At 35.0% G+C, this 23,776-nt stretch overlaps 5 protein-coding genes across 6 annotated transcripts; 2 read left to right on the top strand and 3 right to left on the bottom strand.

Annotated features, from left to right (window-relative positions):
* The first annotated feature begins 18 nt into the window (after positions 1–18).
* On the top strand, positions 19–2,371 carry LOC108223457 (rhodanese-like domain-containing protein 9, chloroplastic). Its single transcript, XM_017397736.2, has 6 exons — positions 19–178; positions 742–989; positions 1,088–1,238; positions 1,695–1,780; positions 1,948–2,052; positions 2,140–2,371. Exons 1-6 carry the CDS (start codon positions 135–137, stop codon positions 2,208–2,210), a joined length of 705 nt encoding a protein of 234 aa, XP_017253225.1. The 5' UTR covers positions 19–134; the 3' UTR covers positions 2,211–2,371.
* Positions 2,372–5,282: 2,911 nt separating this feature from the next.
* On the top strand, positions 5,283–7,238 carry LOC108219861 (large ribosomal subunit protein eL6z). Its single transcript, XM_017393413.2, has 3 exons — positions 5,283–5,688; positions 6,571–6,752; positions 6,844–7,238. The coding sequence occupies exons 1-3, from the start codon at positions 5,334–5,336 to the stop codon at positions 6,997–6,999; spliced, it is 693 nt and encodes a 230-aa protein (XP_017248902.1). The 5' UTR covers positions 5,283–5,333; the 3' UTR covers positions 7,000–7,238.
* Positions 7,239–7,834: 596 nt separating this feature from the next.
* LOC108222715 (FT-interacting protein 1) lies at positions 7,835–10,987 on the bottom strand. The gene has a single exon (XM_017396602.2). It carries the CDS (start codon positions 10,312–10,314, stop codon positions 7,954–7,956), a length of 2,361 nt encoding a protein of 786 aa, XP_017252091.1. The 5' UTR covers positions 10,315–10,987; the 3' UTR covers positions 7,835–7,953.
* A 666-nt stretch (positions 10,988–11,653) lies between these two features.
* Positions 11,654–22,373, bottom strand: LOC108222716 (methyl-CpG-binding domain-containing protein 2-like). Of its 2 annotated transcripts, XM_017396605.2 has the most exons (10): positions 22,289–22,373; positions 22,096–22,171; positions 20,976–21,690; positions 20,830–20,883; positions 19,341–19,498; positions 18,941–19,159; positions 14,817–18,068; positions 12,698–13,242; positions 12,548–12,601; positions 11,654–12,100 (listed from the first exon to the last, which is right to left on the bottom strand). In XM_017396605.2, exons 3-7 carry the CDS (start codon positions 21,602–21,604, stop codon positions 18,022–18,024), a joined length of 1,107 nt encoding a protein of 368 aa, XP_017252094.1. In that variant the 5' UTR covers positions 21,605–21,690; positions 22,096–22,171; positions 22,289–22,373; the 3' UTR covers positions 11,654–12,100; positions 12,548–12,601; positions 12,698–13,242; positions 14,817–18,021. The 2 variants fall into 2 exon arrangements, with proteins under 2 accessions (XP_017252094.1, XP_017252095.1); XM_017396606.2 differs by lacking the exon at positions 22,289–22,373 and having other exon boundaries at positions 14,817–18,035; positions 22,096–22,270.
* LOC108222718 (methyl-CpG-binding domain-containing protein 2-like) lies at positions 11,953–13,224 on the bottom strand. Its single transcript, XM_017396612.2, has 3 exons — positions 12,698–13,224; positions 12,548–12,601; positions 11,953–12,100 (listed from the first exon to the last, which is right to left on the bottom strand). Exons 1-3 carry the CDS (start codon positions 13,222–13,224, stop codon positions 11,953–11,955), a joined length of 729 nt encoding a protein of 242 aa, XP_017252101.1.
* Positions 22,374–23,776: the final 1,403 nt, after the last annotated feature.

The raw sequence follows: 23,776 nt of genomic DNA, 5'->3' as shown, positions 1-23,776 counted from the left end.
TCAACCCAATCCAGCATTTGCATTTCACACGTGGCATCGTCCTATTCACCCTTACGAATTCCCACGGCCCCATCAGCGACACATATGACGGTTTTCCTACCGGGAGTGACAGACAGGATTGAGAGAGAGAGGAAATGGCTGGTATTGGTTGCTGCTGTTCATCTCCTTCTTCTCGGAGGTAAGTTCCTTTTCCCCTCTCTCTCTCTCTCTCCCTCTCCCCCCCCCCCCCCTAATCTCTCTGTATAGTTATTTCACTGCTTGCCTTTGCTGTAAGAGCCTTTACCATCATCTGGTGTTGAGTTTTGGTTAAACTAGTTAATACCTATTGATCAATTAAGTATGGTTAATTAATTACCCTCCGGGCTCCCGGTGACTGCCCCCTGTTTGCCTGGATTATTTAGGTTTATTCATTGCCAATGTTACTGTATATGAGAATTATTAATTCAGTAAATTTTAGCTATTATAGTTGAATGTAGGTGTGGGGCTCTGTGAAGAGGTTTGCTATTATTTTAGTTAAAGGTTTGGAATGGTTGGAGTGTTGCAATTTTAGAAAGTATGTATAATTTCTACCACGTGGGATTTTTAGCCTAGGGCTTCCATTGGAGATGCTCTCACAATTTATTTACACCAATATTCTGGTCTTTTAATTTACAATTTAGGTATCTACTTTCAACTCTTTTTTTTTTTTTTTTTTGCGCGGGTGTGTGTTTGATCAAATTTACAAGTTAATCGTGTCTTCAGCATTTTAGGCTCGTCTTCTTTGGTATTTGAGACTCATCCAGGAAGGACCCTCCTCCGAAAAACAATTCATCGCAGAACTTTATATGTCAAAGCCGAAGTAGATTTTGTAAATGCTGAAGAAGCAACCAAACTTGTTACACAAGGATACACAGTTCTTGATGTGCGTGACAGAACTCAATTTGAACGAGCACATATAAAAGCATGTAAACATGTACCCCTTTTTATCGAGAATAAGGACAATGACCCAGGTATTAAACACTAATTGATGCTGTTATTTGAACGTTTGACATGTCAATCTTATTTTCATACATGAGTAGCTTAAAGTTAGTATCTACTTTTGTTGCAGGCACGATTATAAAGAGGCAGCTTCACAACAATTTTTCTGGTCTTTTTTATGGCCTTCCATTTACCAAACCCAATCCTGAGTTTGTGCAATCTGTAAAGAGCCAGTTCTCGCCTGACAGTAAAGTGTTGGTTGTCTGTCAGGAAGGCTTGAGGTAAGTCTGCTATAACCTATAAGCAGTTATTGTTTATCCCATTCATCACTTTGTTAATGTCATCAGCCTCTTTAATTTGATGCATGAATGTTATCCTTTAATAGCTTATGATCACAGATGGCTAACAAGATGGCTGCTACATGTAGCACTTTAGGGTATCTAATATCTTTTAGTGGTTGCGGCTAATAATATTTTTAAGTTTATATTTCTGGTAACTTTAATTTACAGCATAGAACTTCATACAACTGTGATACCATCAAATGATTTTAAGCATTTCGGTACGTGCACTGTTGACAGATATAGTAACGGTTTTAGATGATCATAAACTTTATAATTAAAAGCAATGCTACAAATATAAAATGGTAAAAGTATTCTCATAAGCAGTCTAAAATATGATATGACTTATTTGTACAAAACTTAACTACTTATACTCACTTCTTATGATTTTAATACAAGGTCTGCTGCTGCCGCTCAGAAGTTAGATGCATCTGGATTTCAGAATGTAGCTTGTATCACATCTGGGCTGCAATCTGTGAAGCCAGGTTGTTATTGTTACTTCTTTCTTTGAATAAATCAGATTATATTACAATTGACATCTTACATTTCCCAGTTATACATAATCGAATTTAATAAAAAAGATCTTCTGATTTTTTTAAACAAAACGTGGTAGTGATAATGACAATAACAGATGACGATCTTTTGTAAGCAGGATCATTTGATTCCGTTGGTTCCACTGAGCTGCAAAATGCAGGGAAAGCAGGTCTGGTCACAGTCCAAGGAAAAATATCAGCAGTACTTGGGACTGTACTTATTTGTAAGGCATTTTGACAAAATTTTGAATTTTCTTATAAAGTTATATTTACCATCATTAAATCACAGGTTCTTTTTGTTGCAATCTCAGGTGCATACCTTTTTATAACTTTCTTTCCTGATCAAGCAGAACAGATCCTTGCATTGTTCCCTTCAGCCTAGCTAGTTATTTTATTTTTGCAGCTTGGTGTTAATCTGTTTTTGTAATTTAGTAATTAAAATGACTAATTTGTCATCCCTTGAGGAATGAAGAGTAGGAAATTGCATAAAATATAGTAATTGGTACTTGTTTTGTGTTTATGATATTGATTTTTTTTTTTAAATACAGTTCTTCATATTTTTTTTGAAAGAAAAATACAGCTCTCCTAATTTCTCTCTTGAGTATCAATGTATCATGACTTTAAAGCTTTTCATACTGAATCCACCGAGCCATCACATTTTAGTTAAGAAATGCTAGTAAATTTCATGACTTTAAAGCTTTTCATACTGAATCCACCGAGCCATCACATTTTAGTTAAGAAATGCTAGTAAATTGTGTATCTATAAAGATTCAAAATATTATCATTGGTGGTACATTTGGTATTAGTACTTATACTAATAAAATTAAATCAAAGTCTCCACACTCGGATTGATTGGAGTGTTCCAAATTCCCTCTAATGTTCTCGTTAGACCTAAATGGATAGCCTAATCCTATCTTACTAAATATTATGAGATAAATCTGCTAGCAGCAATTTCTTGCAATAAATACTTTTAAATGTTAGTCTTTCCAACCATTTGAATACTCTTTCCAACAAATTTGAAATTGAAAAAAGTTGTTTTGATTTTTAATGTGGTATTCACAATCTCTTAAAAACTTTCTTGCGCAAACCAAAAAGTAGTATCTTTTGTTTTTAATATTTAAAATTCCAAAAAATTAGAAAAAATAACTATTTTTTTTCTATAAAGAAATCCGTATTAGATTTTATTTCCTTTTTCTAAATTATCCTATATAATTATCACCTTCTATGTAAAGAGACTTATTTTCCCATAAAATAAAATTTTGCCATTCTATTAATAATTCTCTAAAATAAAATTGTATTATAGGAAATTTTCATTTTTCAAGATTTGTGTTACGTAATTATTTTCTCTCTCTGATGTAAAGAGATTTGTCTATTTCCTATATAATTGGATTTACTTTTATACAACTATATGTTTTTTTTATTCAAGTCTTGTCTTTTTTTTATTATTCAAGTCTTGTCTTTTATTTTTTTATATTTAAATTAGAGTTGTTCTTATATAAAAATTTATTTCATCATAGTTTTGTAAAAGTTAAATAACAGGATTTTATTCTTAAAGCTTTCATTATAATTTTTTATGTCATTTTTTTATGAGATTATGTCATTTTTGTGTCATGCTTCTTACCAGGAAACAAATAAAATTAGAATAATATCCTCTACTAATTTAAAATATTATCTATATCGGATCTGTTGAAAATTATTCCATTCCCACAAAGTCAGAAAAACAAAATTTGATTTTTAATCTTTAAATTAGAGAAGTTATAAAATAAAGATTAATATAATTCAAACAATTTCAAACTTTTATCTTTTAAAGTTTAGGGCAATAAAAAGAAAATTAAGAATAAATTCAAAAGGCTTTTCTGTTTCAAATATGTTTCTAATTATATTCTTACCAACTCAAAAATTTATATAAAATGAGTGTTAGATAATAACTTTGATGATTTCAGAGTTAAAAGGACGTAAAAAAAATTAAATTAAAAATATAAATATTTAAATTCGATTTAAAATGAGAATCATAAATAAAATCAATATCAATATACTTATATAAAGAAGAAGCGAGGGGCGTGTAGGTGGCGCCTCTCACATCGCTCCGTTCGATTTTTCTAATTTTCTGGAATTTTTGGATGAAAAATATCAAAAAATAGAACTATCTTTTTTAGTTTCGGATATATTAGAAGCAAGTTTCAGAATTTCAAATTATTTATGGAATATAGTAACTTGAAAGTTTTAATCTGATTTTGTTTCAGATTATTTAATTATGCGAAAGAGTAGCACACAAGTCTCTCTGCACCTATAAGTACCTCTGCAGGTTGTAGGGTTTTCGATTATCTAAACACAAGCTGAAGTATAGGTTGTAGGGTTTTGGATTATCTAAACACAACCTACTCTCTTTCTCAATACCACAGCCCTACCTCTGTCTGGCGATAGTTCTCTTGCTCGACCTCTGTCTGGCGATAGTTCTCTTGCTCGATTTCTAATTCGGTGGTGTCGTTTTTCTGCAACGATAAGTGAAGACTGTTTGTTCGATATTAAAAAAATAAAAGTTGTTGTAAGCAAAGTTAGTTATCGACCACTATGCAACATGGGAGAAGAATATAGTCTTGACATGATATTGGTGGATGATATCAATAAATTTTTTTATTTTTTTTATGTAGGAACCCGCAGCTGATGGATGATAAATAAATTAACTATTAGTGACGTGTGTTTGTTGGTTATTGTTTTATAATATTTGTTTTGTTAATCGGACATGTTTGTTGTTGTTAATTTTTATATGATTTACTTTGTATAGAGGAAAATATTATTCATACATTATTTGTTTGCTCCGTTCAAGCAACTTTTAAGTGCAACTTTTAAGTGAAGATTGTTTATACAGTATTGTAAAATAATGGTTGTTACAAGCAATGGTAGTTATAGACCACTGTCTCATGAATTTAAGTTAGATGTTTTTGTGCACAATCAATCCAGAAGAATTGGAGGAAGGTGACCATGTAAGAACATGATTAAAAAAAAACACAAATAAAATTAAGATTCGTCATACTTTAAATTGTTGATTACGTGTAGAAATTTATTTTCATTTTTTCACCATGAATTATAGTCCAATTTTGCAATTTTATATATTAGTATTGGTATTACATCAAGATTTTTATAATATAAAATTTATTTTATCCTACAAATATTAATTTTGAATCATTAATATATTTTTTAGGAACAGTCATAAAATTATTGCATTCTACAAATATTAATATTAAATTATTTAATATAATTTTTATTGGTATGAGTTTGATTTAAAAGAAGGCCAATATATAGTTTGGGTTTTAGTTTGAACTTTTAAGAATGGGGAATAATCGTAAACTGGGGCAAGGAAATATTGGGAGCCCAATAAGAATGAAAAGCAAAGTCCGGCCCACAGAAAGTTGAACTAGGGTTTAATAAGGGGGTATATATAAAAGCAGATGATGAAGACGACGATTTGCAGAAGCCGCTGATACATACATTGTGCACACATAGAATGGCTCCCAGAACGAAGAGCAGTCGGAACCCGGATTTGATACGCGGCGTGGGTAAGTATTCACGGTCGCAAATGTATCACAAGCGTGGTCTCTGGGCTATCAAGGCCAAGAACGGCGGCGTTTTCCCCAGGCACGATGCCCAGCCCAAACCCGAGGCTCCAGCCGTCAAGCCACCCAAGTTCTACCCTGCCGACGATGTCAAGAAGCCTCTGCTTAACAAGCGCAAGCCCAGGCCCACCAAGCTCAGGGCCACTATTACACCCGGAACTGTTTTGATTATATTGGCTGGCAGGTTCAAGGGCAAGAGAGTCGTCTTTCTTAAGCAGCTTCCTTCTGGCCTCCTCCTCGTTACTGGTATCTCTTTTTCTCATTGTTTCTGTATTAATTGATTTCAGTGTAATCTCTGTTTTATATCTCATTATTCAATCTCTTATCAACTATACTTTTTTCTATACATGTTGCTCCTGTTAAATGCTTGCATTACCCACACTATATGCAAATTCAGTTCTTTTCAGTTTATGTACTTGACTATCACTGTCTAACTTTACTGTTTATCTATATCTCTCTGTGGTTTTTCAAATTTCGACACATTCTTCATATGACCCTGTTGACGTGAGGGTTATTGTACTGTCGCTTTCATAAATTTTCATCATTAAGGATTTGAATTGTTCTCCTCTGCCCAATTTCTGTTATTATCTACAACCTAAATCTTGATTCATGGCAATGCATTTTAACATAATTAGGATTGGAATGACTCAAGTAGTGTCTTTACATTTTGATTCTAATCTACTCGTATCTTAACTTTAGTTGCAATCCTTTTCATATATAGTATATAGGAAACAAAATTTTGAAACAAACTCTGTCTCATCTTGTTGAGTTGAGTGCAATCATAGTTACCCGTAGTATGTTACATTACCTGCTGCAAATATAAATAAAGCTCTCTCTACTTATGAAATTGCTGTTTACAATTGTCTATTTTCCTATTCTTTGTTTCATGCTTTTGCATGTGTGTCAGCCTGTTAGGTGTATATTCCTGGGAGTTTGATTACACTTGGAGGTTTGTTATCCATCAGTTACATAGTTTAGCTTCCTGTTTTCAGTCTTGAGATGGCCACTGTAGTTCTATGTGATTTTGTGGAGCTATTTATGCTTGTTATTTGATTTCTCTTAAGTTTATTAGTATTTTTATCCTCTGAATTTTCAATGCTTTCATATCATTTTTTTTATTTTGTAAAGGTCCATTTAAGATTAATGGTGTCCCTCTGAGGCGTGTAAACCAGGCATATGTAATTGCTACCTCAACTAAAGTCAACATAGATGGGGTTAATGTTGAAAAGTTTGATGACGAATACTTTGCCAAGGAAGTGGAAAAGAAGAACAAGAAAGGAGAGGGAGAGTTTTTTGAGGCCGAGAAAGATGTAAGTACTTTTTGTGCATGCAAAACTAATCTCCTTTTGAGAATGTTGTTTGCTAATCAAACTAAGCTTTGCTCTACCTTGGAATTTGTAGGAAAAGAAGACCCTCCCACAAGGAAAGAAGGACGATCAACAAGCTGTGGATGCTGTTTTATTGAAATCCATTGAGTGTGTCCCAGATTTGAAAACCTACCTGAGTGCAAGGTTTTCCCTTATGTCAGGAATGAAACCCCATGAACTAGTTTTCTAATTGGTCCAAGTATACACAAGTGCAGTTGTATCATTTACCTTTATAAGGGAGGTGAATACCCTAGTTTTGCAATGTACGGGGATTTTTCTCATACAATATTATGCTTGTTTATGCAATTAAATTGAGAGTCTGTTTTTTTTTTGTCTTGCTAATTACTAAGATAACTGATACTCTGATAAGGGAAGCTTTTCTGCTTGATTGCAGTGGGTTGCGATTAATGACAGCATTTTGCTTTCTTATTTTCTTTCTTCTTTAAATGAATGTTTTGGATGCTACAGACTACAGAGCTTCATTAGTTGAGGTCCTTGCGGAAAGATTGTCTGGACAGTTGTAGTTGTATTTATACTATTTGCATGGTTTATATCTTTACTTGCATTACTGTGTTGCATTGCATTGTCCTAACAAACAGTTTTCCGCAGTCTTAGATGGTAAATGTTAAACTGAGTAAATGCTACAGACATCAAATTTTATCCCAAAACTTTATCTACAAATGTTGTGGCATTGTGTCACAGGTTTGAATGTTTGATTAGTTTGATGATTTGTTTGGATGCATTAGCACTTTTCTTTTGTATTGATTGTCGAGTCAATCTTGGTAGACATGTAAACTCCAGAGATATCTACTGGTTTCTGTCCAACACATCTTAGAAACTTTACCAATATTTTACGGTCTGCATCCTTTTGAATTTCATGGATCATGGGCTGTGAGTCTCAACACTAGAACAGCAATACCCTTTTTATTTTTTTGACAATGAACAGCAAATACCCTTAATTTCAGTAGATATCAGCATGTTATGACTTATGTTTGCACTAGATTATTTACTTGTGCAAATGAATGTGAATGTGGCAAAAAATGTCGCGTATCATGCCCTTGTGTTAAAAAAGGTTTGAGTTGAAGCAAAATAAAATACAAGTAGAATGAAACACAAACAAAAAACACCAACACTCTCCGTATTCTCAAAGCATACTGTCTGCTCGAGCTGGCAATCTCCTGAAGAAATTGCTAGGCACCGAAGGCTGCTTACTTCTGAATCTGGGGTGTCTTAGTACAAACAGCCCTGCCAACAGAATGACTATTCTGAAAGGGGTTACATACAGAGCAACGGCTGTGACAAGGCAGAAAACTACAAAGAGGCATGTTGCTCTCGGATCTCTCCAGCTGAGCAGAGCCTCAAATCTCTCTCCCTGCGTTGCCATGTCACCTACAACAGTCTGTATTCTTCCTGCCACACTCCGTAGCCTGTCATATCGCATTCTGGTGACATCTTGAGCTTTGGATGTAGGGAAAGTGTCAAACTCTTCGTCTAGTTCATCCGGATGAACGGCTTCTGCCCAAGATAGTTTAGTGTCCATATGGGGTGGATGTCGTGGCCTGAATCGGAAATTCCATATTCCAATGAGAAACATGTAAAGAAATATAGTTGGAAGAATAAGCTCTGGGAAGCAGATTAGTATGAAAAATAGTATATGGACTAAAACTGATGTGATGGGGTTCTTCCAGTGACAAACTTCCCCGAGCCATTTGCTCAAAGAGATAGCCCCAGAAAACAGTGAAACGATCCTGAAGAAGTTTGCTTTGCTTCTTCGCATGCTCCACATGTGAGAATCTACATCAAGCATATATTCAACAACTTCTTTCCGTAGTGGTGGCTCAGCTCGGGCAAGCCTCACTGCCACAATGTTCATGGCCTGAAATCTCAGAAAATCCAACTGGCTTACAGTGAAAGGATGAAGGTAATGCATTTTTGGCAACAAAGGGTGCCAATAAAGGTAGATCATGTTTGCTAATGACAAGCAAGTGAAGCGGAAAGCGAGCTGGAGTTCGCCCATTTTCTTTACCCCAGATGGTTGAAGGACTAATAGGGGATAGGAATGTGTGTAGATGCGATCAGTTTCGAGGGTCGATAATCGGATCCGTACCTTCCCGATCCTCGAGTCCTTTCCACCTGGCTTCTCGTTCGCTCCCAAGTGGCAGTTGTCAAATGCCCCTATAGTGATCACAGTGCAAGGGTCATAAACCTCCCATGTGTATTGCTCATTCCATCTCGGACTAGAGCTGCCGACTATTGTCCTCGTTCTGACCCATTTCTGACCATATTTTGCTACGCAGTAAGCATCGGTGGCTCCTCTGCCATCCCTTGTTTTCATTGGAAGAAGCCCTTGAGCACTTAATATACCTACCTCAAGAATACCTATAGGCTGCTTCCATAGTTGTCGATCAGTAGGCCGTTGATCACTAATGTACATAGTTGATTCATCTAGTACATGATATGCACCTTCGAGACATGCTCTGAGGTGAATTCTGGTTGAAAACTTGAGCTCCATTCTCCTGTCTCCTTCCAAGACTCCGAAACCAAACTTCTCTAAGTTAAACCAACGAGAGTGAAAAGGCCGATGATCCAGTCTCTTCTCAAAAATGTTCAGCGGCAATTGTATCCTTCCCACGGTTTCATCTCTTGAGGCTGTCTTATTCTCCACTGTCAGCACTAATTGTTCTTCAAAGGGCTCTGCGGCTACAAAGATTAAGTCCTCGTTCCAGAAGGGATTCGTCGTTTTTGTTGGGCATGTCTTGGTCTTAAGTATCTGATTCCCAACTTGAGCTTTGACAAAAACCTGAGGGAGTTGGCTCTTGTCTGCTGATTCTACATCTTGAGCTTCGATCACATTTACCCTCAGATACCAAAGTTTGGGAGAAACATACACCTTGGAGCGAACGCTATATACACCCTCTCCTTGAACAGTTGCAGCATCTGAATGCCAAGCATCCGGGAAGGCTTCGTCAGCTTGGGTTCCCATCCAAACGGCTAGCATGACTTCTCCTCTTAGCTTGTTCTCGCCTCGACGATCTTCAAGTCTATACCACTGAGGTGCCAAAGGGCTGTCTGGAGGAACCCTAGTAGGCACTTCATTCATATCAAAAACAACTCTTCCCAAATAATCATCTCTAGCCACCATATCTTTGTCTCTCACAAATACTTCGAGAACTGAAGATTGAATTTTGTCTTTTGAAAATGCAAACACTTGTTTCCACTCAGGGTTTGATCTCTTGGTAAAGTGCTGGGTTTTCCCTTTGTAGTTTCCTAGTTTCACCTCAACATATGGATCTGATGTCCCTGTTATCTGATTTGGAGGAAGATCTCTTGCTTTCACAACGCGAACATACAGATAGTACATCTGCTCCACAAGATCGTAAGTGCTGGTGATTCTTTCGCTGCTTATCCAACCCCCTCCACCACGTACACCACCATGTGGCCATCGTTCCCCTAGCTGAGGTTTTGTGTCCTTGAGCTTAAAGTCATCTTGGTTAGGAGAAGTCATTCTATGAGCGAGGGGACTGAAACGAAGATGATTTGTCGCTGAGGCTGATGAGGGTTCAGCTTCAGAATGGTATTTATGACAGGTACTAATGCATTATTAGCTTGGAGGCCAATTTCAACAAGAATTGAAACGAAGAGGGCTACTGTGGCTTAAATTGGGAGGGGGTGCTTAGGTTAGCATAACATACGATTTGAAGTTTTTGGCAGGATGAAGATAGTAGTTTCAGAATAAAGCTTTCGAGGTAACAATTCTACTACTAGTTGTTGTTGGACTGATCGCAAACTTTTCTTCTCCCATAATAATTTAATAGAATAACGTGCATCGACCTCGTGTCAGGCCTGCTCACTATTATCAAAGTCAGCTGTAAATCTGCATCACTGTGTTACCTTTCTTGCATTGCCTGAGGTTTAGAGAAGCTTCTGCTTGCTTGCTTATAATAACAGAGAGTATTTTTTGGGTGCAATGAAAACTCTTGGCATCTGTATCGCCAAATGTAGGCAGTAAATGATGGTGTGATTGAGGGTAATGTAGTCGTACTTTACAGATAGAAAGCTACTGTAGAAAGGAACAAGAGGGGAAAATGGAGTTTGTTTTCTGCTTAGTATAAAGATAGCTAGCTGCTCTCTCTCTCTAAACGCATTCGTGTAGAAATGCCAGTGTGTTAGTCAAAAGTAGTTATATGCACTTAGCAAGAATAATATGCCTGATGCTCCCATGGAGATGACAAAGAGATGTCAATTTTTATTCTTTCTCTTTAAAATATTCCAGCGATCAAGGATATTTATACTTAGTGCTAAGTATGAACAAATTGAGTGGGACGATTTGTATGATCATTTTCCCCTGTATGTCTATTCCAAAAACCGCAGTTTGGAATATAATTCTCCTCTGAATCACGCAAGTTTTATGATATTCGGGAATCCAAGCAAAACATTATGTAAGAATACAGTTGAGCAGAGAATTGTGGCAGTCATTAAGCTTTTGCTTTATCTTTAAGCACTGAGCACCGCTCCCTTTTGTAAAGATGCTTTTCTCGCTCTTTATTCTTCATCATCATCATCATCATCATCATCTTCTTTAACCTAATTTATTCTTTACATGCTTGATAATATCATAGCATCTGCATTTCCAAAAGTTATTCGCCAATTTATCTTGTTCCTTAGTCTAGCAGAGCACGGAATTTATCATGGGCTGTACAAAATGACTACCAAGATGCTTCAACCTTGCAAAACTAAAACATCGTCACAGATGTGACCAAAAAAAAAAAAAACATCATCACAGAATCACAGAATGTGTATATTAGCTGAAATGTCATGGTAAATATGAAACAAGCCCCAACAACTCCTCTCACAAAACACATGACGCCCATAGCATTTTATGTAAAGAAATGGTTTTATATCTGTATATTCTATTATACAAAATTATAGTAATTACTAACTAGAAAGTCGATTGGATAAAATGAAAATGGCTCTACTCTTGAATTCACAAGGAGACTAACAGTTTACATGTCATTACATCAAAAGCAGTTGCCAAGTCTTCAACAATCACTCAAATGTCACACGACTAAAGTACCAACTCTATGTAGCCCATTTCAATATTCATATCCAGATTGGATACAGATCACTCCTTTCTTCCTCCATTTCAAGGCATCCTGCGGCGTTTGCGACCGTCTTGTAAAACACGGGTGGTATGTTCTTCCAAGGACTTCTCCTTCACCAACAGTGGGATTTTAAAAGAAAATTGGCCCAAGTCAACTCCATCCGCCTCATTGGGATGTTCACGCAAATACCTGTGAATGGTAATCCCATATGGAATATTGCAAATAGGCACTGTCAGTGCTGGACTCAAGCCAAGAACACAACGTTGTTCAACTGTTTAAACATATTGTACTATAACATGAAGGGAAGCAAACCATCTATATCTGAGCGCCCATTGGCATAACAATAGTTTGCGAAATTTGCATGACGATAGGTTAATATAGAGCAAACATTTACATTCTTAAAAATATGCCCAAATACAAACAGAATCTAAATAATGTTTGAAAAATATCGAAAACACTACAGAGAAGAGGTCAAGTTGGTGCGCCGGCCATGTTTTATGGTAGAAGGACCTTATGTCACTTTACTCTATAATTTTTGGACCACTTCATCAATATTATCATTTAAACCAAACATAAAGATTTGCAAGTTTTTGAACGCTCTGCTCAACTGAAAACAAACCTAAGAGACAAGAGTACCTTTGAACTTCAGTTGTGGACCGCAGTCTCTTGTTCGATGGTGTATAATAATACCTGAAAGTAAAGAAAAGCTCAACTTTTAAACTGAAACGAAGCAGCAGATATTAAGACTAAACCATATTTAAAAAAAAAATGTAGAGTAATACGTACACATCTGCAAATCTGGTTCCTTGGGAAGCCCTGATCTTCAAAATGCGCTTCCACCTAGGAGGGGGTCGAGGAATGTTGGGCGTTTCAATTGCCCATAACTTGCTACCATCTGGTTGAAGATCAGTTTTAACAGTGCAAGATATCTGAGGACGCCACTGATAAAGTGCTCTGCATACAAAAGGCTGCTCTATTAAGTGTTCACGGATTTCCTCGAATTTCTCCTTCGAAGGAATAAGCCTCCACTTATAACAGAGTGAACACTGGACAGTGTAAGCTTCCACAGATGGCGCAATCCGACCGGCCTGGTTCTGTGGAGGTTGAGTAACAGTTCCATCAGAAGCAGAAGCGTCAGCAGGAGTATAAACAGCCAGCTGATGATTGTCATCCAAGCTATTAACATTTTTTTCTGGAGTGCCTTCAGCAGGTAACTGATTATTGTTCTGCCAGGCAAGAACAAATTGAGCATACAACTCACTCCTCCATCTCTTTTTTGGGTGAAGATCTTGCAGATTTATTTCAGGATCCATCTTAAGTACCCTAATAACCTGTAACAAGACATGGCAACCTAATCATGCACTTACCCCAAATAACTGCCAATCAAACAAAAGGCTTGTTGCTAATACTATAATGTCATAATTAGTTCTGCAGTTGAAGCTGTATCTTTAAGTAAAATTATAAATTATTACAGAACATAACATAGCAGAGTACAAGTCAATTAAAGAAACCAAGTGAATTTCAAGCAACAATCACCGCACTGAAGGTTGAGAGAGTAATGATATCAGCATATAACATGACTGGGTTTTTGAAATTAGTTGGACTAAAAAAATTGCATATTCAAGGTTTTGTTGATTGCCTAGTGGCAAGACTCATATCTCCTCCCTCATGAATAATGGTCATGGCAATCAATAATCACACCCCCTACCCATAATAATACCCTGAGTTATCTGGTATTCATTTCATACGATTCTACCAATTTCATCACTTTTCACAAATATGACTCAGTCCAGTCACCGACTTCTTTAATTTGCACAAACCGGTCAAGAGTCAGTTGAATTTTCAATGCCCAAACCAACATGTCAGGCGACTGACACGGCAGTGATTTAAAAGTCACATAATGACGTAGCAATTACATGGCTTCGATTGCAAAAAGAAAAAAATAATAAAACACACACACACACACACACTTCGTCATCTCCATCCTTTCAACTGCAAAAAGTAATACACCTACAACAATTTCTAGAATATATATAAATAACATAGGCACTAGAAACCTAAACAACTACAACCACAAATAACTGAATTAAACTGCACTTATCAGATGTAAACCCTAACATATGGATATGTAAATCAGAGGCATGTGTTGAACTGCTTGAAAATGAGATAAGATGTGGTGGAGAAACATAGACTTTTTCCTCTAGATCTGTAAGATACGGATTTGAGAGGTCGAGCTTGAAACTTGTAGATTTGTTCAATCCTTCAAAATTTTAATTCCAGTCGACTTAAACGACTTGTACAAATAAAAGAAGTTAAGGATTATATTAGGTAATGTTTGCAAATGGTGACCAATCTCATATATTTGGACGTAATTAATCATGAGATTGATGCTTAACCCCAGAGAAAAAGTTTCCTTTTGAAGGTACTAAAATCTAAGAGATTTGTGATCCTGAAGCTATCGATTAGAAAGTATTAATAGCTTAATTTGCGTAAAACAATGATACTTGTAACTTGCATAGGCAAAAGCTCATCAAGATAGAATACCAAATTTGAAGAAAATTTTGTGCAAGTATCATACATACATATCAGAATCACATAAGGTAGATAGTAGACACTAAATTAAAACTATTAAATGCACCGAACTCCGAACTTGATACATAAGTAAAATTTGCAGTTAAATTGTATCTTAAACAAAGTATACCCGTATAAAATGTGGATCACTCACAAGATTTGAGTACAAGGGGATATGCCCAGAAGAATTGATGGCTAGTAGACAGCAGGGTCTCGTTGAAACCACTAAATTCGAAAATGTAATTTCAATTTTACCCTTACTTCCTAAAAATGAGAGGATCATTACAATTTAAACAAATTCATATGTAATTGCAAATCTGAGAGAAAAGAATACCTTGTGGTTAGCTCTGATCGCTATAAAATTTTGACAACTTCTAATTAGGTGACTTCCACGCTTGAAAAACAACACTGGATATCAACCAAATCGCTGGTTCGGAACTAGATGTAGCTTTTCCACCGGGCAAGATGCCTAATATTGGGTCGAGATACTGCTGGACAATAACTTATACTTGGTAATTACTAAAATCACCTTTTGGAGGGGAGGGGAGGGGCGGGGCGGGGGGATCACAACTTGGGGAGTTGTTGAAACAGAAGGGTTGTATCGATAAAAAAATCCTGTTCGGAAACAGAAGAATAATCATTCCATCAATTGACCATATTAGAATTTCCCAATTCACCGAGAAGCGAACCCAAATTTCGGTCCTGGTTCAGGGCTTTCACAATTCAGGCCCAGTTCGTTTTTTTTTTCTTTCTGAATTTCAGTCCTCTTGGTGACCAAGAACATTAAAAACCAAATATATATATATAAGCAATTGCTCAAATACAAACCAAATTATTGTACAAACTTATTCTAAGCCTTTAAATAAATTTAATCCAAGCCCTTGGACGAATCTAATCTAATGGCCCCTAGAAGTCACCACACAATTAAAATACGCTCCACACAATTAAAATACGCTCTCCCACACATAACCCACATAATCTCATCCGTTTCTATTTTGATTTTTCTCGTCAACGGTGAGTTTTTTAGAAATCTGACTTAATGGTATTTTTATTCATCTCCCAACTTTCAGTTGCATATCATATGTGCTATTTCGATGTGATTCAGAATTTTTTTTATTTTAGTTTTTATTTTAAGAAGGTTTTTAGTTGTGTAGTTAACCAAATTACTGTACAAACTACAAGCCTTCTAGAAGTCACCACACACAATTAAAATTCATCCTCCCACACATGATCCCACATAATCCCCTCCATTTTTAATTTGAATTTTCATGTCAATCTGACTTCACTATAATTATTCTACATCTCCTAACGATTTAAATACAATTTTTGCTATATTTAAATATAATTTTAAGATTTTTTTTAGTTTTTATATTGTATTTTAAGGAGGTTTGTGATATAGAGAGTAAAGTTCTATGAAGACCACTTTTTATCGGAGACCTCCAAAATCACTTTTTATCAGAATCCTCGGAAACGATGCATGTTCTGCACCAAAACATTAACAACATTATATTTTATAAAGTATGTTATTTGAATAGTGCTATTTCATTGAAAATCCAAAAAATAATGTACGTTTTGCAAGCCAGACATTCTTTTGCACAACCTATGTTTTGCAATGTCCAGTCTTGCAATGTCTTCCTCGCAATACATATACTCCCTCCGTCTCAACCATTTATTTACACTTTCCTTTTTGGGATGTCCCATCCATTCTATATTTCAAAATTTATTAAGTATAGTAAAATTTTATAATATAAAAATCAACTACCCCCACTACTTTTCACCACTATCCTTACTTTATGTATTAAATATCAAATGGTTTCATCACTATCCTCACTTTTCTTTCTTTCATACTCTTACTTTACATATTTTCTTAATCTCTATGCCCCACCCAAATATAATCATTTGGGTGGAACTGAAGGAGTATGATTTTTCAAGATTTTTAATTAAAAAATGATTTTCATTGAATATGATTTGCAAAATTATAAGTTTTGCAATGTTTTATTTGCAAAACATGCATGTTCTCCGAGGTCTCCGATAAAAAGTGGTCTTAACAGAACTTTACTATGTGCCTGTTTGGTTAGCAGAAGTCGGAGTTGCTTCTGGCTTCTGCTTTTCTTGAACCGTTTGTGTAAATAAGTAGAAGCACTTTTTAATTGCTTACATACTATGATACCAATAAGATATTCTACACCTGATGATTGATACTCCATTATAAAATTTATTTATCAAAACAAATGAATTTGGAGTAAAAAAAAATAGTCAAAAATATATTAATTTGATAAAAGACAAGTGCAAATTTTATCAAATTAAGCTAAACCTAACAGGCACATGTACACAACACAACTAGGTACTTTTTATGCGGGAGAATTGTGCTTGTCTTTTCCAAATAAGCAAACCTAAACAGCCACATACTGACATACACATGACAGACTAATCCTGATTAACAAGTGTAAATTCATCGAAAGTATCACAATTCCATCAATTGTACTAGATTACAAGTCTGCAAAGTCTATATTTTCATTCTTCATCTACCAGATTTGGTGAACACTAGTCACTTTAACCTATAATAAAAATAACTTCCCTCTGTTCTCTAGGCTCAGATGATATATTTATAAATGTAAATCATTTTTTAACCAGAAAACTATATGGTTTTTAATTTGAAAGCATTTGTTATAATAACTTCACATATAATAGGGAAATAATCAGGCTTGTATTTACAAAAATTATCACACTTTAATCCATAACTGCATAAAACAACAGCATCGACATTGCTGCTAAGTGCTAATTAGGATGCAAAAGAGAAGGATGAGAAGATGGGATGAGAAAACCTTAAAACACCTAAATCGCAAAGTCTCTCATAATACATGTTAGATGTGAGTTTTTTGGTTATATGATTTTAATGAATAATTTTTACCCTACTTGTTTATTAGTGCATCGTTACCATTCCCGATGCCCATGTCCAAAAATAGGACGGAGATGAGTTCAAGTAACATAGGTTTTAATTTTTATCGATATGGATGAAGATAAAGTTTTTCACACTTTTCAAGGAAATTGGAGATTCTAATGCATAGTAAGCCCAGACTAGGCAAATGGGGAAGGTTTCCTGTTGTGCATGCTGCTACTGGAGGCATTGTGACTCCAACAGATGCTGCGTTAATGATGCAACTAGGATGTGATGATATGTTTGTTAGACCAGAAATTTTCCCTTGTGCTGATCCTTTAGAACAAGATAACTTACTACGGCTAAACTACAAGTATTAATAGTACTGCAAGAAAAAAAAACCAATAACAATTTCCAGCATTAGTAGTATACCTGCAATATGATGTCGTCCCACGTCTTTCAGTGCTAGAAATGTATCCGCACTCTGACTTCCAGGAGGTAATGATCTAAAAAGCACCAATCACGAGGAGTTCTGGAAACCCCTTCTCTTGAACAAGCTGCCTTGGGTTCCCAAACAGTTTTCCAATTGGGTAGAACCAATTATGGTGGCCAATTCCGAGAAGGGTAAGCTGCTTGATCATACTTTCACTAAGATCAAGCTTCATGCCAGCCAGCCTTTTGAGAAAAAAGCTAAACTTGACTTTTGACCTATGCAAAATGCACCATATATATGGTCTAATACACAAGGGAGCAAACCAATACTGATACTCATCATTTGTTAAACCAAACCCACCAATAAAGTCTCTTAAAATTGGTATAATTAATTAATTTAACTGAAACCCGGGTGAAGTTTTAACAAGGATTTCAATACAAATATATGTAAAAAAACAACTAACAGAGATAACCTAAAAAGCCAAGACAGAGAAGGATAAAATTGAACAGTTGGCAAAAAGATTGATTGGGAATTTCAGATAATTAATTTAAAAGTAATAAACTAAAGATAAAAGCAGAAAAACAGCAAACTAAAACCACAAAACAATTTTGTGATTAACAATGTGACGTGCTACTAAAAGTATTTAGACCACCTTTATTTCGATGTACACCTTGCATCTAATTCTTTGTTGCATATAGAAATAACAAATTAAAATTCAAAACCATTCCATCACCAAAAATAAAGAACAGAAGTAAGTAGTGGTAAATTTTATACCATAATCATCTGAATATTTTTTTTTAAAAGCGAGTCCCCGTAGAAGTTTTCAATAAGTAGTTCATCATTTATATGATTATAAGCTAACATGCATAAAAAATAATTATTTCTAGATAAAACAACTTGAAAATAGTTGGTACACCCAGAATTCACATATAGGAAACATATGACCATGTATATTAGTTCAAAGTTCAACAACAGATCTTCTATTCATAACAATGAACCAACAATTGTACTAGAATATACTACATAAAGAAGAACAGGCATAAACGAGTCTTGCACTACAAGCTTTGACAGAAGGGCAACTGTATTAAACATACTGCATTATAAACAGCTGACATATATAGTTGAAGCCCTGTCTAGGTTCTACTACCTTCATATTTTTGTAAGTTTCCATACGTGCAACCAGCATTGTACATATGACCACTTGGTTGCTTCGATCTCTTGGTTGGTCGATCTATGGCTTTAAGAAAAGGGTCCTGACAAGGAGCAGTCCGATGATCTGTCGGTTCAACAACAGGAGCAGTGTAATTTACCATTTCGAGCTGCAACTCTGCATTTGCTTCTGGACGTGTCCATGACATGGGACTCCCTGCAATAAGTAGTGTAAAATCAGTCCTTAATCAAGGGCAGATACATTTCTACTACTACATACCTACTCTTCTATTTTAAAAACCATTTTTATACAATCTAATGTCTGCGATTTAGACATTTTACACTTATACTAATTTATAGGATAAAAGACATCTTGTCTGCACAGGTTACTAACACACCTTGAGAAGATTCAAGCGTCCCATTAACTCTCCCATCAGGAGAAGCTACATGGTCCGTACGTTTTTTCACAAAGTTTTTCTGCAAAGGCTTTGGGGTTTGGAAAGAAAATCGAGATAAGGCAACTCCTTCCGCCTCATCGGGATGTTGAAGCAAGTACCTGTCAGTGGAAACATTATAAGGAATATTGTAGTTAAGCATCGTCAGTTCTCGACTTGACAACCCAAGGAAGCACCATTTGTTACAAAGAAATGCACAATAAACTAAAGGTGGCAGGCCAACTACATTGGAGGCACACTTGGCAAACTAGAAGAAACCGACATATAAGAGGTCACGACATTTATTTGTACAGTATTTCGAAATGGAGACTGAATCCCTCTGACAATGTTAAAGTACGTCAAGGACTAAGAGAAAAATAATAAAGTTAGTAAGGATATTAAAAAGAGGTAATTACATATCACACCCCCCAACTATCGTTCAAAAACGATATTGTACCCATACTTTGAGAAACTCAACTCGCACCCCCTATCTTTACATTTCAAGAACGATACGCACCCCTTCCGTTAAATTCCGTTAAAATACTCCCTCTGTTTCAAGATACATGTCCCTTTTGCTTTTCGAGGAGTCACATTGACTAATTTTTGACCAACTATTAGAAAATATATATTTATTATTTTAGGAAATAGAAAGTTACATATTAAAATAGACTAGATTTACTTTTTGATGATATTTTTCTAAAATTTTTGTCTAACTAAGCTATCCCCAAGTCAAAATGATTTTACATATCAAATGATTTTACATATTAAATTTTTGTTTAATAAAAATGTATTTATTTATAATAAATATCACATAATATTTGTTTTTTATATTTAAATTAGTGTATATTTTAAGTACTTAATACACATATCACTAAAAATTTAAAATCATTTGATATGTGAAATCATTTTGACTTGGGGATAGCTTAATTAAACAAAAATTTTAAAAAAATATATTCAAAAAGTAAATCTTAGTCTATTTTAATATGTAACTTTCTATTTCATAAAATAATAAATAAATATTTTCTAATAGTTGGTCAAAAATTAGTCAATTTGACTCCTCAAAAAGTAAAAGGGACATGTAAATTGAGAGGGAGGGAGTATTTTAACGGAAGTTAACGGAATTTAACGGAGGGGGGTGCGTATCGTTCTTGAAATGTAAAGATAGGAGGTGCGAGTTGAGTTTCTCAAAGTATGAATACAATATCGTTTTTGAACGATAGTTCAGGGGTGCGATATGCAATTACCTCTATTAAAAACACTAAAGGTAAAGGTAATTATGGTGTGCTATGAGCTAACCATGTCGCATGAATTCCCAATTTTCTAAACCTATTTTGTCAATATTAATTTTTCGCACAATTGCGGTACTTTAAGTAACATAAAGACAAAGACCATATGACATCTGGAAGATATGATTACTCTAATCCTGAGCTTAAAATGTAGCATACAAAAGTACCTTTGAATTTCAACCGTGGACCGCAGTTTCTTGCCTGATGGTGAAATATAATACCTGAAAGTAGCAAATCTCAACTTCTAAACTGAAACGAAGAGGCAAATGGCAAGACCTAAACAAAACTGAAAAAGAATGTGAGTAACACATACACGTCTGCAAATCTGCTTCCTCCAAAACCCCTAATCCTTAACAGCCGCTCCCATCCACGAGGGGGTTGAGCAATATTAGGCCTGTCAATCGCCCATAGCCTGCTTCCGTCTTGTCTAATATCAGGCTCATCATTACATGATATCTCAGGACGCCATTCACGAGCTGCTTCACATACAAAAGGCTGCTCCGTAATGTGTTCACGAATTTCCTCATATTTCTCCTTTGACGGAAGAAACCTCCATTTGAAACAGATTGAACATTGGACAGTAAAAGCTCCCACAGATGGTGAAATTTTGTAAGCCTGGTTCTGTAAGGAGTATGTTCGGGAAGATTGAGATCCAATGTCATCAGAGTCGGCATCAGCAGGATTATAAACAACAAGCTGATTCTGAGCATTATTGCAATCTTGATGATCGTCATCTGAGCAATCATCCTTTTTTTCTTCAGTTGAAGTGTCTTGTGCACGTCTATCAAGATTGCTTTCCTGCTCACCACTAAAATTTGGGGCAATGATGTTGATCTGTTCCCCTATCTTGCAATCTCGGTGAGTTTTGGCAGATGTCATAGCCTCAACAACTTTTTGCTCTCTTTTTAGCTTGATGGTAAATTTGGGAAGACTTGGCTGCATCTCGAGAATTTAGTCACCTCTAACAAGACAACGATTAGCAAATTGGGCGTTTACCCTAAATGAGCTGCTAAGTTGTGGTCACTATGCTGCAGATGGGGCATGAAAAAACATAAATGAGCTAAAAAAAGTTACCTTTTCAAGGCAGTCAAGTAAATGGTAATCCAGAAGCTCTGCCTGCTAGATACTACTAATAATTAAAGAAACTAAATAGCTTAAACCTTAAATTGGGTAGTGAAATAGTGTATTGAAATATTAGTTGTAACCTGAAGAAAACAAGAGTCACCATCCAAATCCCCGGAAAAAAAAAAAAAAGACATTCAACAGAACCCACGTAATAAGATTCAAGAAAACATGAAAAAGTACAACCTTTGTATAATTATAGACCAGACAGATACAAAGTGACAAAATAAATTATTAACATCCAAGTGAACATATTGAAGTCAATATGGATCTAAAACAAAATCTGGGCAAGAAAAATAAGAGAAACTTACAAGATCTGAAGGATTTACATGAAGAGGTTCAGCTAGGAAAAATCATAGCTTGGCTGGGGAGGTTAAAAAGATAAACCTACGAGGAGAGAGAGCAAATATAAATAAACTCACTTAATTCAGATATTAGAGTCCTTAATACTCTGCAAGTGTGTGTAGTTCAATGTCAATTTTTGTTATAATCACATCACTTTACCTTAACATAAAAAATGCGAGTTTTTGTTCATCTCTCTCACCTGACGTCTTATAATTTGGTTAAGATTATTATACTGCTAAAAGAATATCGGGGGAAAATTTATTATTCCCTTCATTTTTTTTTCTTGTCCTTTCGTCAAAATTCATCTTTTATTCATTTGTAATTAACAAACTATAATATTAGCAATATATATTTTTACAGAAAGAATAATGAGTTTGATATATAATTTGGTATACTAATTTTATATATGCATACTATGTCTATTTTAAGAGCAAGTCCAACAATGTCCTACCAAGTGCCTTCTATATATAATAAAAAATTATGTCCTAGTGATTTAGGACATCATTTTAATATAACAACTCCAACAACATGCCTTATTATTGTGCCTTATTATTTAAATAATAGTATATTTGAATTATTGTTGGAGGGAAGTGAAAAAGAAAGAGAAGAGAGGTGTGTTGGAATGTGAGTAAGCTAATATTTTATTGATAGAAATGATTCAGGGCATGCATGATTGTGCCTCAATAATAAGGTATTTGTTAGTTGTCCTAGTGTTTTGAGGCACCACTAAGATATTGTTAGAGCACCATTTTACTTCAAATGCCTTAAATTTTGATTTAGGACATGATTTTAGGGCACTATTGGACTTGCTCTAAGTTCAAAAAAAAACAAGAAATACAAATGTTACAGAGCCCAAGCAAAGTTTCAACACAAGAATATGGAAGAGGGGGTATTTAAAAAAATCAAATAATTATTTGATAATTTTTAATATGTATTTTGAGCAATATTGTAAAAGAATAAGTTTTTAACGAGATTCTGGAATGAATTCTATGATAATTTTTATAAAAGTTAAAACCAAAAATTATTGTTCGAAAAAAATATTCTTTTCCTTTTGTTAAAATTCACGTTTTATTCATTTGTAATTAACAAATTATAATATTAACAAAATATTATATTTTTCAGAAACAAAAACAAATTTAATATATAATTTATATGTATACCTATTTTAGTTCATAAGAAAAGAAACAGTAAATATAAATGTTATGGAGCCCAAAAAATATTACGGAGCAGGGCGCTCACATTTTTTGGCTCCGCTCCGGTCGGGATATTCCCGCCCTTCGAGCCAGGGCGAGCCGGACGTGAAGGTCTCCCGTCATCCGGCTCTCTTCAAGGGAATCTCCTCAAGCAACTTCCAAGACAAGAAAATGGAAGAAAACGGATTTTTAATAGAATCAAATAATAGTTTGATATTTTTTTAATATACATATTTTTGAGCAATATTATAAAAATAAAATTTTTGACGAGGTTCTGTAATGGATTCTATGATAATTTTTTGTAAGAGGTGAAACCAAAAATTATTATTTGAAAAAATTATTTTTGATGCAATCCTGCTCTACTTTTCAGCAAAGAACTATTATTATTACTGTAATAATGATACCTATAGTATTTTATGTGAATATATATTCAAGCTTTTGAATTTAAGTGTTT

Source organism: Daucus carota, chromosome 5 (genome assembly GCF_001625215.2).
Source record: "Daucus carota subsp. sativus chromosome 5, DH1 v3.0, whole genome shotgun sequence".
Lineage (NCBI taxonomy): Eukaryota > Viridiplantae > Streptophyta > Magnoliopsida > Apiales > Apiaceae > Daucus > Daucus carota.
The sequence above is the reverse complement of the archived record's forward strand: the minus strand, read 5'-3'. Positions and strand labels throughout refer to the sequence as shown.

Bases quoted from the DNA above. Each gene is read 5' to 3' on its own strand.
- LOC108223457 (XM_017397736.2), top strand. From the start codon at position 135: ATGGCTGGTATTGGTTGCTGCTGTTCATCTCCTTCTTCTCGGAG. The intron at 1,781-1,947 runs GTTGTTATTGTT...TTTTGTAAGCAG, and splicing joins GCTGCAATCTGTGAAGCCAG to GATCATTTGATTCCGTTGGT. The intron at 2,053-2,139 runs GTAAGGCATTTT...TTGCAATCTCAG, and splicing joins ACTTGGGACTGTACTTATTT to GTGCATACCTTTTTATAACT.
- LOC108219861 (XM_017393413.2), top strand. From the start codon at position 5,334: ATGGCTCCCAGAACGAAGAGCAGTCGGAACCCGGATTTGATACGCGGC. The intron at 5,689-6,570 runs GTATCTCTTTTT...TATTTTGTAAAG, and splicing joins TGGCCTCCTCCTCGTTACTG to GTCCATTTAAGATTAATGGT. The intron at 6,753-6,843 runs GTAAGTACTTTT...TGGAATTTGTAG, and splicing joins TTTTTGAGGCCGAGAAAGAT to GAAAAGAAGACCCTCCCACA.
- LOC108222715 (XM_017396602.2), bottom strand. From the start codon at position 10,314: ATGACTTCTCCTAACCAAGATGACTTTAAGCTCAAGGACACAAAACCT.
- LOC108222718 (XM_017396612.2), bottom strand. From the start codon at position 13,224: ATGGATCCTGAAATAAATCTGCAAGATCTTCACCCAAAAAAGAGATGG. The intron at 12,602-12,697 runs GTACGTATTACT...CTTTACTTTCAG, and splicing joins GGAACCAGATTTGCAGATGT to GTATTATTATACACCATCGA. The intron at 12,101-12,547 runs GTACTCTTGTCT...TACCATTCACAG, and splicing joins TCCACAACTGAAGTTCAAAG to GTATTTGCGTGAACATCCCA.
- LOC108222716 (XM_017396605.2), bottom strand. From the start codon at position 21,604: ATGCAGCCAAGTCTTCCCAAATTTACCATCAAGCTAAAAAGAGAGCAA. The intron at 20,884-20,975 runs GTATGTGTTACT...TGCTACTTTCAG, and splicing joins GGAAGCAGATTTGCAGACGT to GTATTATATTTCACCATCAG. The intron at 19,499-20,829 runs GTACTTTTGTAT...TTCCACTGACAG, and splicing joins TCCACGGTTGAAATTCAAAG to GTACTTGCTTCAACATCCCG.